Source organism: Hipposideros armiger, unplaced genomic scaffold (assembly GCF_001890085.2).
Source record: "Hipposideros armiger isolate ML-2016 unplaced genomic scaffold, ASM189008v1 scaffold_252, whole genome shotgun sequence".
NCBI classification, from domain to species: domain Eukaryota; kingdom Metazoa; phylum Chordata; class Mammalia; order Chiroptera; family Hipposideridae; genus Hipposideros; species Hipposideros armiger.
In genome coordinates this window covers 1,077,215-1,096,392 of record NW_017731602.1, presented here as the reverse complement: position 1 = coordinate 1,096,392, position 19,178 = coordinate 1,077,215, and the positions used below count along the sequence as shown (strand labels likewise).

Sequence of the window (19,178 nt, the reverse complement as noted above, 5' to 3'; positions counted from 1 at the left end):
ACATAATGTTAAACTCAGGATTAGGAATGAAGTGGAAAATTTCCTAGACTGACTCCATACGATGCCATGTAACATTATGAGGATGCAATTATAACTTAGTTTAATAATTTTCCTCTTTGACTGAGAAGACTATACTTTGAAGAGTGAGTCATAGAGACACAATCTTCTCTGTTAGCCTGACAGTTGGGGACACCAACAGAGAGGAGACTATAAAAGACTAACACCAGGAACAAATGTGAAAGAATTGTGTAATGTGAAAGAATTGATTAGGCAGAATTCCCAAATTAGTTAGTATTCAAAAGAAGGGTAAGAAGAATGAATAAGTTTAATTAGTAAAAGAGTTATTGTTAATGTTTACTCTATAATTAGGTCAATTATATGTGCAGATATTTAAGACTGCTCATGTTGTAATATACACTGCTCTAAACTTGGGATGGAGGGGATAAGAGCAACATTAGATTCTTATCCTCAAGACGATTTGGGCAAGATAACATTTAGAGATAAAAGACAACTTAAAAAAAGTAAATTAGTATTCACTAAAGCTTTAAATCATGAAACATATAAATACTATAGAAAAAACGGGAGTTAACTGGGTAATGCTTTATGAAAAAATCTAGAAGGAGAGAAATTCTTTCACTTGGGAGGGGGAAACTGCATTAGCAAAAATGAGAACGAGCATATGCTATGGGTATTTCGACTTGCATTCAATTAACATTGATTTAATTCCTAATCACCAGGAATTTACTAATTCATCCTTAAACTTCACTATGAGGTGGTGCTTGCAGAGGAGGACATACATAAGGGATGTGATCCAGTTTATCATAATTTGTGGGTATCAGAAGTAGGATTCAAACCAGGTCATCTTCCAACTTCCGTGTTCTTATACTGTACTGGGCTTGGAGATCAGGGGTAGAGGTGGAGTGAGATGGAACAATGGAAGTAAATAAATTAGACTAGAACCAAAAGTTTTTATTGGGAAAAATACAGTTGGAAAGAGATAATCAGGTTATATAAAGGGTTTAAAGTCATAGAAAGGAAAGATATTTCAGAGAAGAAAAACCTGACAAAATACACTGGGTGGTTAAATAAAGGTCAAAAGGAGAGGAGTCAACATAAAAATTAACAAATTGCGTCATTCTTTTAAACGGTGGGCCCTCCTAATATATATTAAAAATTATCCGAAGAAAAGTTAACAAAATAAAACCTCAATACTTTGGTAACTCCTGTGGAGCTTAACAAATCACATCTGTATATGTAACTCTCTTTTTCTTTTAATATTCTGATTTGCTATCTCATTTATTCTGTTAACTACAATTATTAAATATCCAGTACACGCAAACATTTCCCCCAAATACTTACATAGCTGCATAATCACTGTTCACTACCCTTTATCTGCTGTGCTTAGATCCCCCTCAGACCCACTTTCATATGTTTCTGTAGGTGTGTATGGGGAACATACTCGATACACTCTTCTTCCTCATGCAGCTTCCACATCCACTGTCACTAAGCCAATGAGAATCTGTCTCCTAAACATCTCCAGTGTGTGCTTCTTCATTATCACTCCCACTACTTCTATGTTGGTAAAACCCTTCATTGGATGTTACTTGGACTCTCGCAACTAACTCCTAAAATTAATGTTATCAACAATCAAAAGATGGTGTCTACACTGTATGCAAGGCAGGGATAAAACTGAAGAGAGGAGGCAAGATAATATAACCTCTCAGATGGGTACTAGACTTGTTGGAGTGATCACTTCTAAGTTACATAAATGTCTCATCACTATGTTGTATACCTGAAACTAATATAATATTGTATGTCAACTATAGTTGAAAAATTAAAAAAAATTAAAATACATAATAAGAGAAAAAATTTTAAAAATGAAAATAAAAGAACTGTAAAGAAAAATATAACCTCTGGTTCCTCTCTTTAAGGAGCACACAGAATAAACTAAATTGTTTTCATATAAAACAACTAGAGAGGTAAGATAGCATTACATACAAGCTGTAATTATCCCACACGTTAACATTTAGAAATTCAAGCTATATTACAAATGGCAATTTATTTTTAGTGAATTACCTACATTTTAAAGTAGGTTTGTAAGAAGTATTTTGGCCTGAATTATTTTAATGTCATTATGGCTCAACTTTTCTTTGGTTTATGCCCTCTTATTCCACCTCTCCTAATTCTTTTAGTCCCATTCCATCTTCTCTTCAGTGAAAACACAAATCTTGCTCTAGGCAATTTTAAAATATCAACTCAGAGTGGACTGAGGTTGAGTATCCTCATAGAGTTACATCCAAAAACTCGTTCTTCATCAGCTGCTGAAGGTCAGTTTAGGCTGCTAGGGAGCCCAGCATGGAACAATGGCAGGAAAACGGAATTCCCTTCATTCCTTAATTCACATGCAAGTGAGGTGCCAATCAAGTGCTGACAAGCATGGAGAAACCCAAATCAAAAGTGGGTAGAGATATACTTTCAAAAGGAACAGTTTTCACACATTTCTAAGTGATGTTTTTAATGGCGGTTGTGTACATACCATTAATAACATGGAAAAGGAAATAAAAACAATTAGAAAAACAGTAATTTTCTATCAGCTGAGATGATTCAATAAACTAATGAAATATATTACTACAATTGTTTACTGTGTTTTATAAAAAAAATTATCAACACTTTGATTAAACAAAGAAATCTGAATGTAAATTGATTTATTGAGTGCTGCAAATGGGGAAGGTAAGGTGAGCTGAGATTAGAAACTGGGCATTGACAAGGAAAGCTTGTAATTTCCAAATAAAAGAAAACTTTAAGGCTGCTTGATTTTGTCAAACTATCACCTAGAAAACAAGAGCAAAGCACTCTGAAATGATCAACAATGGAAGCAATGGAATCACTTCATCAACGTGGCTGGTAAAAGAGATGATGAAAACGCTTACAACTGCATTGTTTTTTAATGACAGTTAATTTCCAACAAATGAAGTCAAATTTTTGACAACTACTGTAAGGCAAAAGTGAGCTGCATTATTGTAGATGTCTTTCTGGATGAATTTGGTAAACGCATCCTGATTATGACTACTAATTGTATCATTGTACAAAACAGAATGCAGAACACAGAAATGTAAGGCTTAGTAAATAAATAGTGGTTTAATAACAGTAACTTTATATATTGGCATTATTTTACATTGGTGTTATTTTAAATACACAGAAAAGATAACATAGGGCAGACATGTTACTTTGAAAAATTGATTATCAATTCATAAAATAAATAATTCTTTCCTTTTGCCTCTAATGACTGAATGGTGGAATTGCTACCAGAGCTGTATTTTCAACATCTATTTTTACTAGGATCACAGAAAGTTTAGAGAACTGGTAACTTGAGCTGTTAACATATGATGAGAATAAAAGCAGTGAAAGGCACATTTTTAGTATCGTTTTTCTCATTATTATAGTAAACTGTATACTGTTTATATAAGGTTAGACCTGATCAAGTTCCAAGATTTACTACCATAAAATGAATACGGGTTTTGAAAATAAATCTCTTAACTATAATGTATTCTTCAGGGGAAATTCAACACTTTAAAGTAAAATAAAATCATAAATTATGTTCTTAGTTTTCAAAATATTAAAGTTGTACAATTATTTTGTGCTCTAAATTTAAAAGTAATTTATTTCCAGATATCTATTAGCAGCATATTTAATTTTAAACTACAATTGTAAACAATTTTAATTTATTAAATAGCAAGATACATTTTAGAATAGGTCCTGACTGGTGCCCGTTTTTCAAACAATAATCACTATAAGTAATTGCATATTAAAACTACTGTCTAACAATTTACATTTAAAACAAATTTTCTTAAAATTCATTATCTACAAAAAAAGTATGCGAACTTGTATGAGAATGGTAGAAAAATGATCTCCATGCATTCAAACATGATGGTACAAATTAGGACTGTTCCATAAGATGTGTGTGTGTGTGTGTGTGTAGAGTTTTTAATCAGGAGGACAAAATATGACAATTTTTAAAAATTTAAAGTTTACTGAAATCCAAAGGATTTAATTTCTGATATGTATAAGGTATTATTGAGACAAAAAAACTAAACCACAATTTAAGATTTTTACAATTTAATTTCTTATAAAGTTAATATTAAAATTGTGAATGCACATAAACAATTTCATATATTACACTTATGTTGAAAAATCCTGAGAGAACGAATATCTGTCAACATTTTAAACATCGTGACTTTTCCCCTAAGAATATTGGGGAGAATAGGTTGAGAATATTATTCAATTTTAGGCAAAAGCAAAAGGCTTAAAAATATTTCCATTTTTTTTGTTTGTTTCTTCATCAATGCTACCTTTAAAAAATTGTTTTAAGTAGAAACATAATGGCCTTGTTTATATATTAATCCAGCTTTGTCAAAAATTTATGGTAAAATAGATCAGTGTACAATGATATTTGTTTAGAGGAATCCATACTATTAGGTCAGGAACCACTTTTTCTTTAGTTCACCATCTACATGTCCCCATTACATACCCCCATCAAAGTTACTTCCCCAAAAGTAGCGAATATATGAAGTTAAGATAATTGCCATTAATATTTTAAAACCTAGACAAGGTATATTACATTAAATAGACTTCTCAGGGCTGGTGTTGCCTGACAGATATGTGATGTGCCAGTGGTTATATTATATTCCTCCTCCCATGCATGCACCTCCTGCAGAGATATCAGACTACAGAAGCTGACCCTTACTGAGACCATCTTGTCTCTCTGACAAAGCTCCTTTTTAACTTCTTACTTACTGGTTACTTCCTGTGATGGAGAAAAACTTTAGCTCAGCTTGTGATAATTTCACAGGCCCTGAGGACCCTGACCTTAATAGCCTCAAGGTCAGAAGTCAAGTCTTGTTCTGAAACATCTGTGTGCTTTATATTAAAGTGGAACAAAAGTGGAGAAATATCCACCAGTGTGTGACAAGTAGGACAGGCAAAATAGACTGACACACTGGTCATCTGTTACTGTGGCATCTTAAGTTCATTTTAAAAATTGTCCAAAATTCACTTGAATTCCAAATTTGATGCACAACAGATTTTTATAAACTGTCTTAAAGTTAAAAAAATGGGAATATCTGTTTTACAGAAATCTGAAATTTGATTGGTTTTGCAGGCTTTCAGACATACGAGTATTTTAAGTTATTATTATAAGTGTCAATGAAATTTCATGCTTTAAGTAATTTAATGGCTTACCAAAAAAAAAAAAAAACAAAAAAAAAACTAAGCTATATATATGAAAGCTATATGTGTGTGTGTGTGTGTGTGTGTGTGTGTGTGTGTGTGTGTGTGTGTGTGTGTGTGTATTTGTTTGGGTTAAGAGAACTATTTAAGAGACAACATTCACATTTTTAAAAGTACGTCATACTAGTACGTTAGCTTTCTGAAGAGATCTATTAATACTATGTTAAAATAAATTCAGCAGAGTTAAAAGTAGTTGGAAATCACTTCTAAAAAGTAAAATCAATTTAAGACATAAATGATTTAACTTATTTCTTGATCTTAAGAGAGTATAAGCATTTGTAAATTTAGGTCAGCAAAATTATTCTCAGGTGTCTCCAACAGTTTTATATCTAAATTATGTGGGTAAGCAATAAGGTGTGGGGAATTTCAAGAGGCAAGGAAACATACTTAATTTTCATGAAAAAAAACGCATAGCAAAGTTTAGAAACATAAAAATTAGACAACCAATGCTGTGCTTGCTTTTTATGTCCACTTTAGGCTATTTGGATTTAAAATTATCAAATGTACTTTAATCAAATTAATCAGTTTATTCCAGCACTGGCATCTTCCTGTGACATAAGGGGTTAGCGATATGGAGGCACAAATTCTTCATCAGTGCACTATTAGTATTGATTATATCTCATTCAACATTCATACTGGCACAAGGTATGGTATTATAAATATTGCATATGATACAGAAAAATTCAGAATTCTTGATAATTTTTTCTATCATGTTCACATTATCTTAACTTCAAGAATCAGATTATTTTGAAATGCAAAGATTTTTTTTTTTTAGCTAAGCAATGAGTTTCACTTAGAAGGGGATTAATGGAAGCTTCCTGATAATGTTAATACTAATTATATAGATTCTGAAAGAGCTAACTTGTAGAGATTAAAAATCAGATAAAGATTATCAAAATATCCCAAAATATTCAAGGGGTGTCTTTGAAATTTGTATCACTGTACAGATAATATATGCTTCAATGGTGTACACATAAAGCAGGAAACATAAATATCATACACTATATGGAAACTGGGGCTATCATGTAGAAATTAAAAAGTAATATATGAATAAAGAACAGGCAAAAGCTTTCTGGTTAGCTTCTAAAAGCTCTGCAAGAATAAAATAAATATATTCTTTTTAATACCAAAAATTATTTACTAAAAATACATGATTTTTATCCTTTATAAAATAATTTAAAGTAATGATACTAACAAAAAGAGGATGGAGGGGGTAAACATATAAGGAGTTTGGGAATTAAAAAGAGTTAAATGTGCACTTACCAGTTCAACAAAAGCAAGTCCTCCATAGCTGTGAGCAACAAAAAATACATTCTCAGCTGCAGATTGGGCTATGAAATGGTCCCACACATAGACTGCATGTTCTTCAGGAGAACCATTTTCCTATAAAGAAAACAAACATCATATATTAGATACTGTATCTAGTTATCATAGTAATCAAAAATTAAATTATATGCTTGCTTACATAGCATAAGATATAAAATGGTTATAACTTATTCAAAATAATAACAATACAAAAGAACTACATTGAAAATTCAAATTAGATAATAAATTAGTATTAAACTATTAGAAAATTACTGCTAAACAACTGCTATTATACTCTTCTTAATCAGAATATTTAAAATAATATATTTTTGAGGAGGAATTATATTCTGGGTATATCTGAAGTATTAAAATATATCTAAATACATTACAATTGCATAGTAGAAAATATAGTGAGTGGTAGTATGATGAAACAGTGTAACATAAAAAAACTCAGATACATTTCTATATTTGTATTATACATATATCAAAATTATTTGCTTTATAAAATTTTAACTATCTCTGTAAGCTGAAAATAAGGAGAAAATTAGCAACAAATATTTTCTATTTATATTATTTAAAACTATACTTTTTTTCCTAAAATGATTTTCCATGCAAATTTTACTTCTAAACTAGTAGAAATCTAGACATATAAACCCAGGTCCTTTCACATTTCTCCTAAATTGCTAAACCTTAATAAATGTATGCATGCTGCTTTAATTTCAAAAGTTCTATAATAACTTTATTTTCTTGTATTTATTTCTATTGCTGAAAATCGTGGTAAAACTTGGATAATGTGAAAAAGGAAAAAAAAAAAAGAAAACCAAAGAGCTAAATAATACTGATCAAAAAACAAACTGCTAAAAACTAAAATAGATCTTGAAAATGTTTTATATAAATATTTCTTGGAAGCGTTAACACCAAAAGACTAATTGCCTAAGAATGTCAGATTATTAGACAAGAAACACAATTTATTCATACTTTCCATCTCAGAAATTTTATACTACCGTATCAGGGTCCACATGAATGGTTTCACTTTCCACCTAGGAGGTGGTGTTCCCTAATGCCTATCTTCCCTTTAAATTTCTCTCCAGAGCTCCAGGCCCAAGGTCATTGTCTTTTGGATGTCCCACATATATTTCAAACTCAACCAATTCAACGCTGTGCTAAATATTTCCTCTGCAAACCTTTGTCATTGTCTTTGCTCCCCACCTCCAGCTGAAATCCTGGCACCATATTTTAGTTCTCTCTCCCTCAAACTCCACATATAATCAGTCATTAAAAGGCTCTTAATTCTGTTCCCTATTGTCTCTTAAATCCATGCACTTCTTGCCATTCTCGTTTCTTCTAGGTTAGCTCAAGCTGCCATCATTTCACAAGTGGATGACTGCAAGGGTCTCCAGCCCACCTTCCCTGCTTCTACAGTTGCTCATTTAAATGCTCTCTAATTCTGTAGTGAGAACAACCTTTCAAAAATGCAAATATCATGTTGCTACACTCATTTCCTACTTAGAGTCCTACAAAGTTTCTTCATTGTCCTCAGGATCAAGTTTGAACTCAGTATGACATTAAGTCCTTTCATGATCTGGCTTCTGCCTTGAACTATATCTCTTACCACTGCCCTGTAAAATACGATGACCCAAAAGTCACCCTTTTCCCACCATGAGAGACCATAGAGAATAATGCTCTCTGTGTGCTGATTGCAGGGGGCAACTTGCAGTAACCTGATTGTGCCACACTTTTCTTGTCTCAGGGCTATTTCCTTTATTTAGAAAGTGACCCCTGTGCTGTGCCCTCACTTGATCTATCACCTTCACCTGCATAATTCCTACTTCTCTTCAGAACTCACATGAAACATCATCTTGTATTGAAAGTCTTCCCTATCCTGGTCAGGCCAGGTAATGTCCTACAACATCTCTGCATGCTCCCATTATGGCACTGAGTAATTTCTATTGTAATTGCTTGTTAGATTATCAAATGGTTGAGGCCAAGATCAGTGTCTCCTTTTTTAAATCTTAAGGTAATAAATAATGAAAACACAACATTTATCTTCAGGATGATTACTTACAACCTTGCAGTCATATAGTAAAATACAAATATACTTTCAAAGATAACTATTAGCAATATAAATATAAAATTACCCACATTTAAAGTATATAAAGTAAATACAAAAATATAAGTGGGAGGAAATACTTATAGGCCATTTTTGGCTTTAATAATTTAGCTTTCATTAATCTAAAAAGTAGGAAAATGGTTATAAAAAGATCAGGATAGTGGTTAACTCTAAAGAAGAGAGACAGAGTTGTAATTGGGATACACAGCTCTAGTGACTAACAGTGTTTCATTTCTTGATTCGGGTGGTAGTTACACAAGTGTGTTTTTTATAGTTACAGTTAAACTGACTAATATATATTTAGCACTTTTCTGTACCTATATCTAGAGTGACTATAGAATCTATCGTACAAACCTCTGAGAGTGAAGAAAAGTATTAATAGTTATTGTACTGGGAGAAAAGGTCTAAATTGGGACTATCCAGAGAAAACCAAGACACCTAGTTTTATCTCACAATGAAAGAAATGTAAAAAACAAAACAGGAAGACAGATAACAGAGTTTCTACCTGCTGACAGTTGGCAGAACTAACAATCTCAAATATCTGTGATGGTCCTATATATTTGCCTATACATGGACAGAAAAAAACAGACAGGAGATTGGATTACTCTGCACCCATTAGGCTCTGTGCTGGAGGTGGATGTGTAAGGATGAGAAGAAGTAAGCCATGATCCTGATCTGAAATGTGTTTGCAATTTCATAAGGGTGTTACATGAAGATATAAAGGGCAGTAGTGTGTGAGGAGTATTACTTTATTTTTGACAGACTGTCTTGACACCAAGTCCAACAGGCCCATTATAAATCCATATGATCCGACTTCAGTGAGGTCCTTCCTCCCTGCTTTCTTCTCATAGTCACCACTTTTTCCTTTATATTGTTGAAATCTTATCTGTCCCATCCTTTCCATTCCCTCCTCTTATAACAGATTCCCAACTAATCTCATTTTTTCTAGTCTTCCCCTTTACTGTGTTGCCAGATCAATCTTCCTGAAGCCCAGCTCTGATCAACCACTCTCCTGCCTAAAAGGTATTTACTGAAATGGTTCCCATTGTCTATAAAATAAGTAGCACTCTTTGGCCAACATCTTCTCTAAGCCTATCTTACCAGCCTCCATTCTCACTACTGCCTGGGACTTTATTTAGGCTCCAGGAAAATCTGGTTTACACATTAAGAGTCTGGAAACTCGAGACAAAACTTGACCAAGGAATTCAGTCTGGGGTCTCATAGGTAATGCAGCTCAGATAATACAAAACCTAAAGGCAGAGAGTACTTCCAAGGTAGCATGTTCAATAATCCATATATGAAATGATAAAGACTACAAATACTACTCAGAGTGATTGCAGAGTGAATGGAAAGAAACGGATGGAACAAATCATTACAAAGGAAGAATGAAAGAATTAGGAAAACATTGTGACTCATGAGGAAAACTGCCAACCAGGCCCAAATGGCCCATCGATGACTAAAGGAGAGGGAAGAATCAACAGTTCTTTCCACTGTTCACTTATAAAGACTACTATTTTCAGAGATTAGTATTATAGCTGAGTCTTTTCCTCCACATTCTATGGAAACACTATTTGTTAATACTGGCTTGTCAGCATAGAAAAAAAGGAACCTCAAGTATTTACACATTCGTATCTCAACTACTTGAATATTTTCAGCCTGACTCTAAGGTCATCAAATTACTCTTTTGTTTTAGATTTTAAAACCAAGTTTTCTAAAAAGTGAAAACCAATTGAAAAAAAATGTCTACAACACCCATGAGTGGGTCAGCTATAAGCACAACTAAACAATTATGCAAGACAAATGGGTCACACTTGACATCCATTGACCCAAAAAGATACAGGGTAGAAACAACAGCCTGCCATCAGGGCAGCACCAGACATTCCTTTCTGTGGGAGCCTCGCAGTAGTCCCTGTAGCAGACCACACAGCCTCCAGCTGTTACTCTCTTTGGCCATGGGGTGCTGGCTCAGGGGTGAGGGGAATAGACTCACCTTGAGCAGATACACAAGTTATCCTGCCTTTAACATGTTACATTCTACAGAAGCCACTACCTCATGTAACAATTCCATAGGCATGGCTTCTAGGGTCCCTGCTGTAAGGGACATGCTCAATTATAAGAGCTACCTACCAGCTTCAGGGAAGATCAAAGTTATGGTATTTACAGTCTATTATCTCCTAATCCAGATGCAGTTTGCCAATTAGAAGTGATTTTCTACCATAGGCAAATGCCGCCTAGCAACCACCCACTTAGAGTGGATGCGATGGTATGCTTCCCAGAACCCCTTTGAGTTATATGGCACTCATTTCCTGAGCTATGCCAGTGTTGGCAGTTAATAGCTTTAACTGAGGCGCTCTCTATGAATTGCTCTCAGCCAAAAAATGTTATCTTGCCTAAAGTTACAATCCCACTTCTGAGGCAACTTATATCCAAAGGCTGGTCGAGATGGTGTGGATTTATAAAGGCCCTATGTCTTGCTCTAGGCAGGACATCTCTGAAGAGCCATCCCAGATCCAGAGATCATCTTAGATTCGGATGAGGCCTTTATTGTAGCTATATTGCAATTCAGCTGCTTCTTCCAAAAACAATTTTTTTTCTTCACTCCCCTATAGGTACCGATCCCAAGAGAACTTCCCAGAAAACTTCCTGCATGCAACTTCAGAATCTGTTACCTAGGAAACCCAACTGAAGATACCACCTTATCAGGCTTCCAGGGACATACAGCTAGAAAGTTAACTGAAGGTCAGAGTCTCATGCAGATGGAGAAAGGATTTTGCTAATCTTTGACCCACAATATATTACAAGAAATATATGGCAAGTATTTATAGCCGTTTCCATGTATTAATACTCTGCCTATGTTTAAAACTACTGCAAAATATTATCGTCTGAAGTTTATCTGTCAGCTCTACTGTTAGCTATGGTAGCTTAAATTGAATCCTGTATTATTTCAATGGTTCTTCTCTATCCTGCTATTTCTTTAATCTGCCATGCCACTTCTCCTTCCTTCTAGAATATAAGCAATTTGAAGGTAGATATTCTTTCTGATTCAAACTATGAATGCAAGACATGCTACAGGCATTTAAAAAATGCTAGGGCTATTGACAAACATACTGTTGACAAAATATGAAGTGTGTTTCAAAAACCAAGACAAAGAAGTATATAAACTCCATTTCAAGAATCTAGTTTCTAATAACCTGGAATGTGGCAAATGATTGATGCTCATAGAACAATGTTCATCACTGTCTCACTTATAAAGGTAAACATCTGGATAAAGCTGAAATGTCTAAGAATGCAGAAATAAATATTTAAGTAAATTATAGCTTATCTGTCTAAGGACATATTATGTAGCTATTCAATGAGTTTATACAGTAATACATGCAGTTCAACTAGTTTTATATGTGGTACAATTTTCACTATGTAGAAATGCTTGAAAGAGACTAGAAGGAATAAAATAAAAATATTATATAAGTAGCTGAGCTGCTTATGGATGGTGGGGTTTTGCATATTTTCTATTTTTAGCTTCTTTATGTTTTTTTTGAACTTTCTGAAATTTCTACAAAGTGTATGCTATTTATAATACATAAACAAAAAAAACAACAACTGAATGATTACGGCTGCCTTCTTAGGGACAATCGGCATCTGAGCTGGGTCTTACACCTTCATATCTTAACACATTCTAGTATCTGGTCTCAACCCACAGCATATTTACAAGCAGAAAATCAAAGGTCTTGTTTCAAATAGGCTTAAAAATAAGAATTGAGAGCTGAAAGTTTGATAATAACTGAAGAAACAGAAAATCCAAAACAATTAGAAGAGCACAGGCAACGTAGAAGTTTGGGACTACTGTTACTGAGCAACATGAGAGCAGTATGGCAGTGACAGCAGGTAATTGACAGGAGCAACAGTGATCCTGAATCATCAAAACAAAGTTAATGATGCTATGTGAATTCCATTTTTTGAAGGACTAGTGACATTCAATTAAATAATCTTATTCAAAATATTATTTAAAAAAATTGGTGATAAAGGAAATAAACCTTAGTTATAAAAACTTAGCTTTCATTATATGACTATTTCCCAAGGCTTTCACAAAATCACGGTTTCTTAATATTCAGTGTTCAAGAGAGACAGATCCCCAACATTTTAAAATGTGGCAAATTCTGCGAAATATTTACTCCCTCCTACAATAGTTAAGCATAATAATGTAGAACAGGAATGAACACACCTGAAATAGTTTTTAATATATATTTCTGACATATTACATTACTAAAATCCCAGTTTTATAATTGAGGAGATGTTGTTCCATGGCAAGTTTGTGTCATTCCAATGTGCAGCCTACGCTGTGTCCACACTCATTATATATTTATAAACCATAATCCAGAGGGCGTATATTACCGGCAGTGTATTTTGAGACTAAACAGATTTCAATAGGAAAGGCTTTCTAATATGCCTCAATTACAGAAATGCAAACATACTAAATCTACTCTACAGGTTTCTCCATGAATTTCACATTAGAATGCATTTTGTATTGAGTAACTTCAAGCTGTATGATTTTATAATATGCGAATGCACAAAGTGCATGAAAAGAAGTAAATCCATTAATTAGGGATTGCTGGTTTTAGAATGCATAGGATATTTACACTGTGGAATTCGGCTACATTCAGAGGACAGGTTGAATTTCCTGATGTACTCTTGCCATCATTAATCGTTAAATGCCAAATAGAAGTGATGCAGTAACCAAAGCCTTATCAACTATGCCAGATTCTACTACCTACGCATTGCAAGGTCTGCATTTATGATGGACTACCTGAGCTGATAACACATGGAATTATCTAAACAACATTTGCATATTTGTGTAATTATTTTCTAAGGTTAATTAGCTCCTGTAAAGCATTTCGCCCTTTGAGACTGCTTACAGTGACAGGTTCACATATTTTCTGAATCACTGCCAAATTTGACAGATTTTTTTTCCTTTAGCTAACCTGTTGCTACAAAGTTATAAAGTAAGTGCACCTATGATTTATACTTCAAACTTATAATTGATTTTAGGACAAGTAAAATGAAAATTTAATAAATTCAAAGGTTTTTAAAATGCCCAATTTTAAAATCAAAACTTAAAAATTATTTTACTTTACATAAATCTCTCAGTGATGATATTGGTAAGCATATTTTCTAAAAAATTTCCTTATGAATAATAAAATCTATTTTTTTACTTTAAACGAACACATACTTATGCCACTAATTTCAGTTGTGTTACATATCTCACACACACACACACACACACACACACACACACACACACTCTCTCTGTCTCTCTCTCTCTCTCTCTCCACTCCACACCAGCTGCCCTTAGTACAACTACTGATTTGCTATTTACACTGAAGGTATCTACTGCAGAAAGAACACTAATATAAAATCTATACTATACTTTATGACAAAATTTACAAATCAAAGTTATTTCTTTTACAAAACTAAGACTTTTCATTAGGTAAAATACAGCTCAATAAAATCCCAATGGGGGGCAGATATCCAAGTCACATGGGCTTATGAGGATGCAAAAATCTAAGTTACCATCTTCCACCCAACCAATCCACAGGTATAAGATGAAAGAAAATTTATATTTTTAGGAAATTGCCAGTAGGGTACGCTTCCAGAAGAAATAAAACACAAATACCATTTGGCCCTAATCCAGAAAACATACACTGGGATATTTATGCTTTAGCTTTAAACTTTTAGGTTATTCTGTTATTTAACTCCTTTGTACATGAACAAAGTATAACGTGTACATTAGTATAGAGCAAAACATAACTGTTTATAAGAACAATTATGCATAAAACATTTTATAGTGTCACATGGGATGAAATTTTATTTTAGTTCAGTTAAGTAAATTAGATTAAAAATGTGTCTTCATTTTGGCATATTTTAAATGAGTTATGTTTTTAAAAGTGTATGCATTTGTGTTTAATGATTAAAGGACTAGGAGTATATATGAATGCATAAAAACTGATAGTATAACATATATATAATGAAAAAAAGTAAAAAATAAAGAACCATTATATATTAAATTGAACCATATGAAGTTACCAATATTAGGCATTTTTTACTTTAAAAATGGCAATTTCATATGGTTTAACATTAAACATAATAAAAAACAGACAAAATAATTTATAAACTAAAGATATCTTGAAACTATAATGTTTTTCCTACGTTTTAGGTGTCAAAATATTATTGACAGCCATCAATCTTGAAGACAGATTCAAGGCTACATTACTTGTCAATATGGTTATGTTAATAAATTATAAATGGTTATGAATAGAACACATTCATAATGAATATAACTGATAGAGGGTCAGTATTCAGATCCATATTAAACATATTTGAACTTCAGATATTTCAAGGGTTCCCAACTCCCCATTATCTGTTCTTCCTCCAGTCTTTCTCATCTTTTTTAAAAAAATTTTATTAACTTTATTGGGGTGTCATTGGTTAGTAAAATTATACAGGTTTCAAGTGTACATTGCTATAATACGTCATCTATATATTGCATTATGTGTTCACCATCCAGAGTCAGCTCTCCTTCCATCAACATATATTTGACCTCCTTTACCCTCATCTACAAACTCCCACCTCCCCACCCGACTCACCCTCTGGTAACCACTAAACTGTTGTCTGTGTCTATTATTCTTTCTCATCTTGTTAAGTGGTACTTCCACCCATTCAGTTGTTCAAGCAAAACATCTGGAAGTCATCCTTGACATCTTCCTCTTCCTCTATCTCTTACATTTATCCAACTTAATTTATCCTCCAAAATATTTCTGGAATCTGTAAATTTCCCCTTGCTTTCCACTCTTACTATTGCAGCCTAAGCTATCACCATATCCTGCCTAGGAAACGAACCACTTGAACTGGCTACATGCTTTCTGTAATTTAATCTTTAAAATGACTTTATGACATAGATACATGAAATATCCCAATTTACAGAGATTAATTAATTTGCTCAATGTCAAATATAGCTTGCCAGATTGCAAGCTAGTCTGTCTGATTCTAGCATCTGAACCTCTAGGCTATACTAGCTACTGTTTTAAATCATGTGTGTCAAAGTCTTAACAAATGGCTGTGATATTGGGCTGAAATAACATTGTCTTTTTATCTGTTTGAATATAAAGTTTAAACAACAATTAACTAACAAGAAGTAGTAAAAAAAATGGACAACCAAATAATTATGGCCCATTATTTACAGAAATGGTGCCAAATGCTTTGTTGATTGGGCCATAATTGCCACAAAATGGGTATAACATGGAATGGGAGGCAGACAGAGATGGGTGGGATTCTTAAGATTCCAAAACTATGCTTCTGAGCATTTCCAACAAAGTAAACACTGATGATCCTATTTACTTTCATAAAATTTAGGCTTTCTCACCTTAGTGCAATCTACAATGCAATCATAATAATGCTTCTATAGCACATGCTAAGGCAGACACAGAGCAAATACTTCATAGATTGTAACTCAATTAATCCTGAAAACAACCCTATGAAGTAGGTACTACTATTTTCCCCATAATCAGATGAACAGGCAAAGAGGATGATCAAGAAACTTACTCAAGAAAATTGTTAGCATATGGCAGAGCCAGAACTCAAACTTAGGTTGTCCGATTCCATATCTGTAACCTTAATTACTTTATACACGTACTGCCTTGTTAAAACACATTTAAACATCCTTCCCTGTATGTAAACATAACCAAGGTTGCTGCTCTTTGTAGCAATGAACCAAACCGCTAAGAGTCTTGAAGAAAAAGGAACAAGAGTTTTGCTTTTATAGGTAGCAGGTACTGTGGGCCAGGTTCACATGAAAAAAGACTTACTTTGAGAAAGGAAGCAGCTTGTTTCCTGAAAGTTAAACGTACCATTTTTTAGGAATATATACAATAGCGATTGTAGTTTTGCTGTACCCCAAATCTTCACCCCCATAAGACTGAAGCACTCAATCCTCCATCTGCTATGAGTGTTGATGGCTGGTAGCTCTTGCAAGCAAAGGACCCCCAACCCCCTCTCTCTTGTTATTGATTTCAGGGGCAGGGGAAGAGAACCACCATGCCCATGATTGTGCTTCTTTCTTGGAGGGTAACAGCTTCCAATGACTGGTTAGTGCTAGGGAAAAGTTCCTGCCTCCCCTGTCCCAATTTGGAAGAACCTTGTAGGACTAGCTGTGCTCCCTGTGAGGGCCAACGGTGATTTCCTTCACTTCCCTACAGGTGTTTATCCTGAGAATAGTCCCCAGTAAACCTCCTACGTGCTAATCTCTCCTGCAGTCTGCTTCTCAGGGAATCTGACCTGTAACACCTGGTTCCAGTGAGTGGTCTGAAAAAGCTGACTCTAAGGTAGAAATTTTGGAGCTGCATCACCTACCCACCAGCTGGCTGGCAATAAGACCTCAATGCCAGCAGTAGGTGGAGCACCGATAAACCCTTGTGCGCAACAGCACTGTAAATGTCACACACTTCCACCAGTGATGAAAATGTAGTGTACCCTGGTGGAAAGGAATACACTAGCAGGTACATGTATTGGCACTGAAAAGTATATCATTATAGGGACTATGGAATTAGATGGCTGTTTCTAAAGACAGTAGATGCTTTGGAGAAAGACAATGAAAGGCGAGAGTGATTCATCAGCACACGACTAAGGGTGAAAGCTGGAAAGCTTTAGTAGCATATGAAGAGGCTCTCATCTCCTGCAGCAGGAGGACAGAAGAACCTAAGGACCAGGCCCAGTGCTTTAAAAGAAGTTCCAGAGAAAGTTTCTTAGCTCTGGTATGTCAGCAATGTGGAGCTAGGGCTCTGATTTGGAAGGAGTGGGAACCCGATACATAGGGTGGGGGCTTCTGGGTCATTTAAGATCCTAGATTCCCCTGAACTTTAAGGGCCTGCAGAAGTAGCTCATGGCTCCCAGTTAAAAGCTAGTGCTCTCCCCAAGATGGAAGATGATGAAGAAGCCGCTGCCTTTACAAGACATGTGCTTCCTGCACCCCCACTCACACCTCCACTTTTGTCTCTAGCCCAATAACAAGGATTAAGGCACAATATAACCCAGCCAGGGAAGGGCTGGGCCTCTTAATGTAGCAAAAGGACTATACTGGAAGAGTTGCAGGGCTTGGCCAATACTTACAGGCAGGGGCAAGGAGGTCATATGGGGCTGAATTTGGAAGGTGCCCGATCAAGGAGGGTAGAACATAAGTTGGCTAAGAGAGCGTTTATTGATATATCAGTATTCTCTCAGGATGCAGGATTTAACACCTAAATTTTCTATTGCTGTAGTAACATATCACCACAAACTCAGAGGCCTCAGAAACACAAATTTATTATCTTATGGTTCTGTATATTAGAAGTCTGACTTGGGTCTTACTGGGCTAAAATCAAGGTGTCCTTTCTGGAGGCTCTAAGGGAAATTCCATTTCCTTGCCTTTTCTGTCTTTCAGAGGTCGCCCCCTTGGCTTCCGGCTCCCTTCCTCCATCTCAAAACCAGCAGCCTTGCATTTTTCTGACTGTTCTTCCATAGTCACACTTCCCTCTCTGACTCTCAGGTCAGCCTCTCTCTTCTACTTTTAAGGACCCTTGTGATTACATTGGACCCACCCAGGTAATCTCCCTATTTTAAGGTCCTTAATCTTAATCACATCTACAAAATTCTTCTGCTACGTAAAATAACACACTCATGTGGGCGTGTTTGGAGGACACTGTTCTGCCCACCACAACATCCTCACACGGACTCTGGGAGATGGTGAAATTCCTTGCTAGGGTCATGCTTAGAAGCCTGACGAAAGTAATGATTTACACTAAGTGAAGATCTTTGTATCACATGTTATCACTCACCAGGGAGTGTCCATCACAGAAGAGGCCATCAACAACCAAGACGACAGGAAGACTCAGCAAGTTTACTCTGTCAGACTCTTTCTGGCTACCTCAGTGCTGGCAAAATTAGTGCATGAATGGAGAAACCAGAGTAGCCAGGAAAGAGACGATGCATAGGCCCACAAGCTGCACACATTTCACTCAGCAAAGCTGATCTAGCTTCTGCCATTTAATGAATGCTTCAGTAGAACAGCAGAGTGAGAAGCAAAAGAAACACCTTTGGAACACGTGTGTGCGTGTGTGTGTTGGGGAAGGGGTAAGGTTAGAAGGCTATTTTATAACCCTAAAGGTAATTAGAATTTTGATAGCACACTGAAAACATGCCAAACATTTCAGACAGTTCAGTCTAGAACATTCTCTAGAAAAAATGGTATAGTCAGAAGCTAAGTATGTCTCATAGTATCTGTATCTGAATCTAAAGCTACAATTGTAATATAGCAAAAACTCATACACAGACAGACGCTGGGTCATCAAAAAAAGGTTAAATTATTTTCAGTATGCTCTAAGAAAGTAAGGCATTACATAGCACATTTCATAGAAATTGCGGGGGGAGGAGGAATTGAGGTAATCCTCAAGGA

At 34.9% G+C, this 19,178-nt stretch overlaps 1 protein-coding gene across 6 annotated transcripts in view; it reads right to left on the bottom strand.

Annotated features, from left to right (window-relative positions):
* The window catches only part of ARB2A (ARB2 cotranscriptional regulator A), a 450,108-nt gene that overhangs the window by 191,222 nt on the left and 239,708 nt on the right, over positions 1–19,178 (bottom strand). For all 6 annotated transcript variants that reach the window (XM_019655916.1, XM_019655919.1, XM_019655914.1 and 3 more), the window contains one exon: positions 6,550–6,669. In XM_019655916.1, coding sequence (XP_019511461.1) covers positions 6,550–6,669 — 120 coding nt within the window. The remainder of the gene's footprint in view (positions 1–6,549; positions 6,670–19,178) is intronic.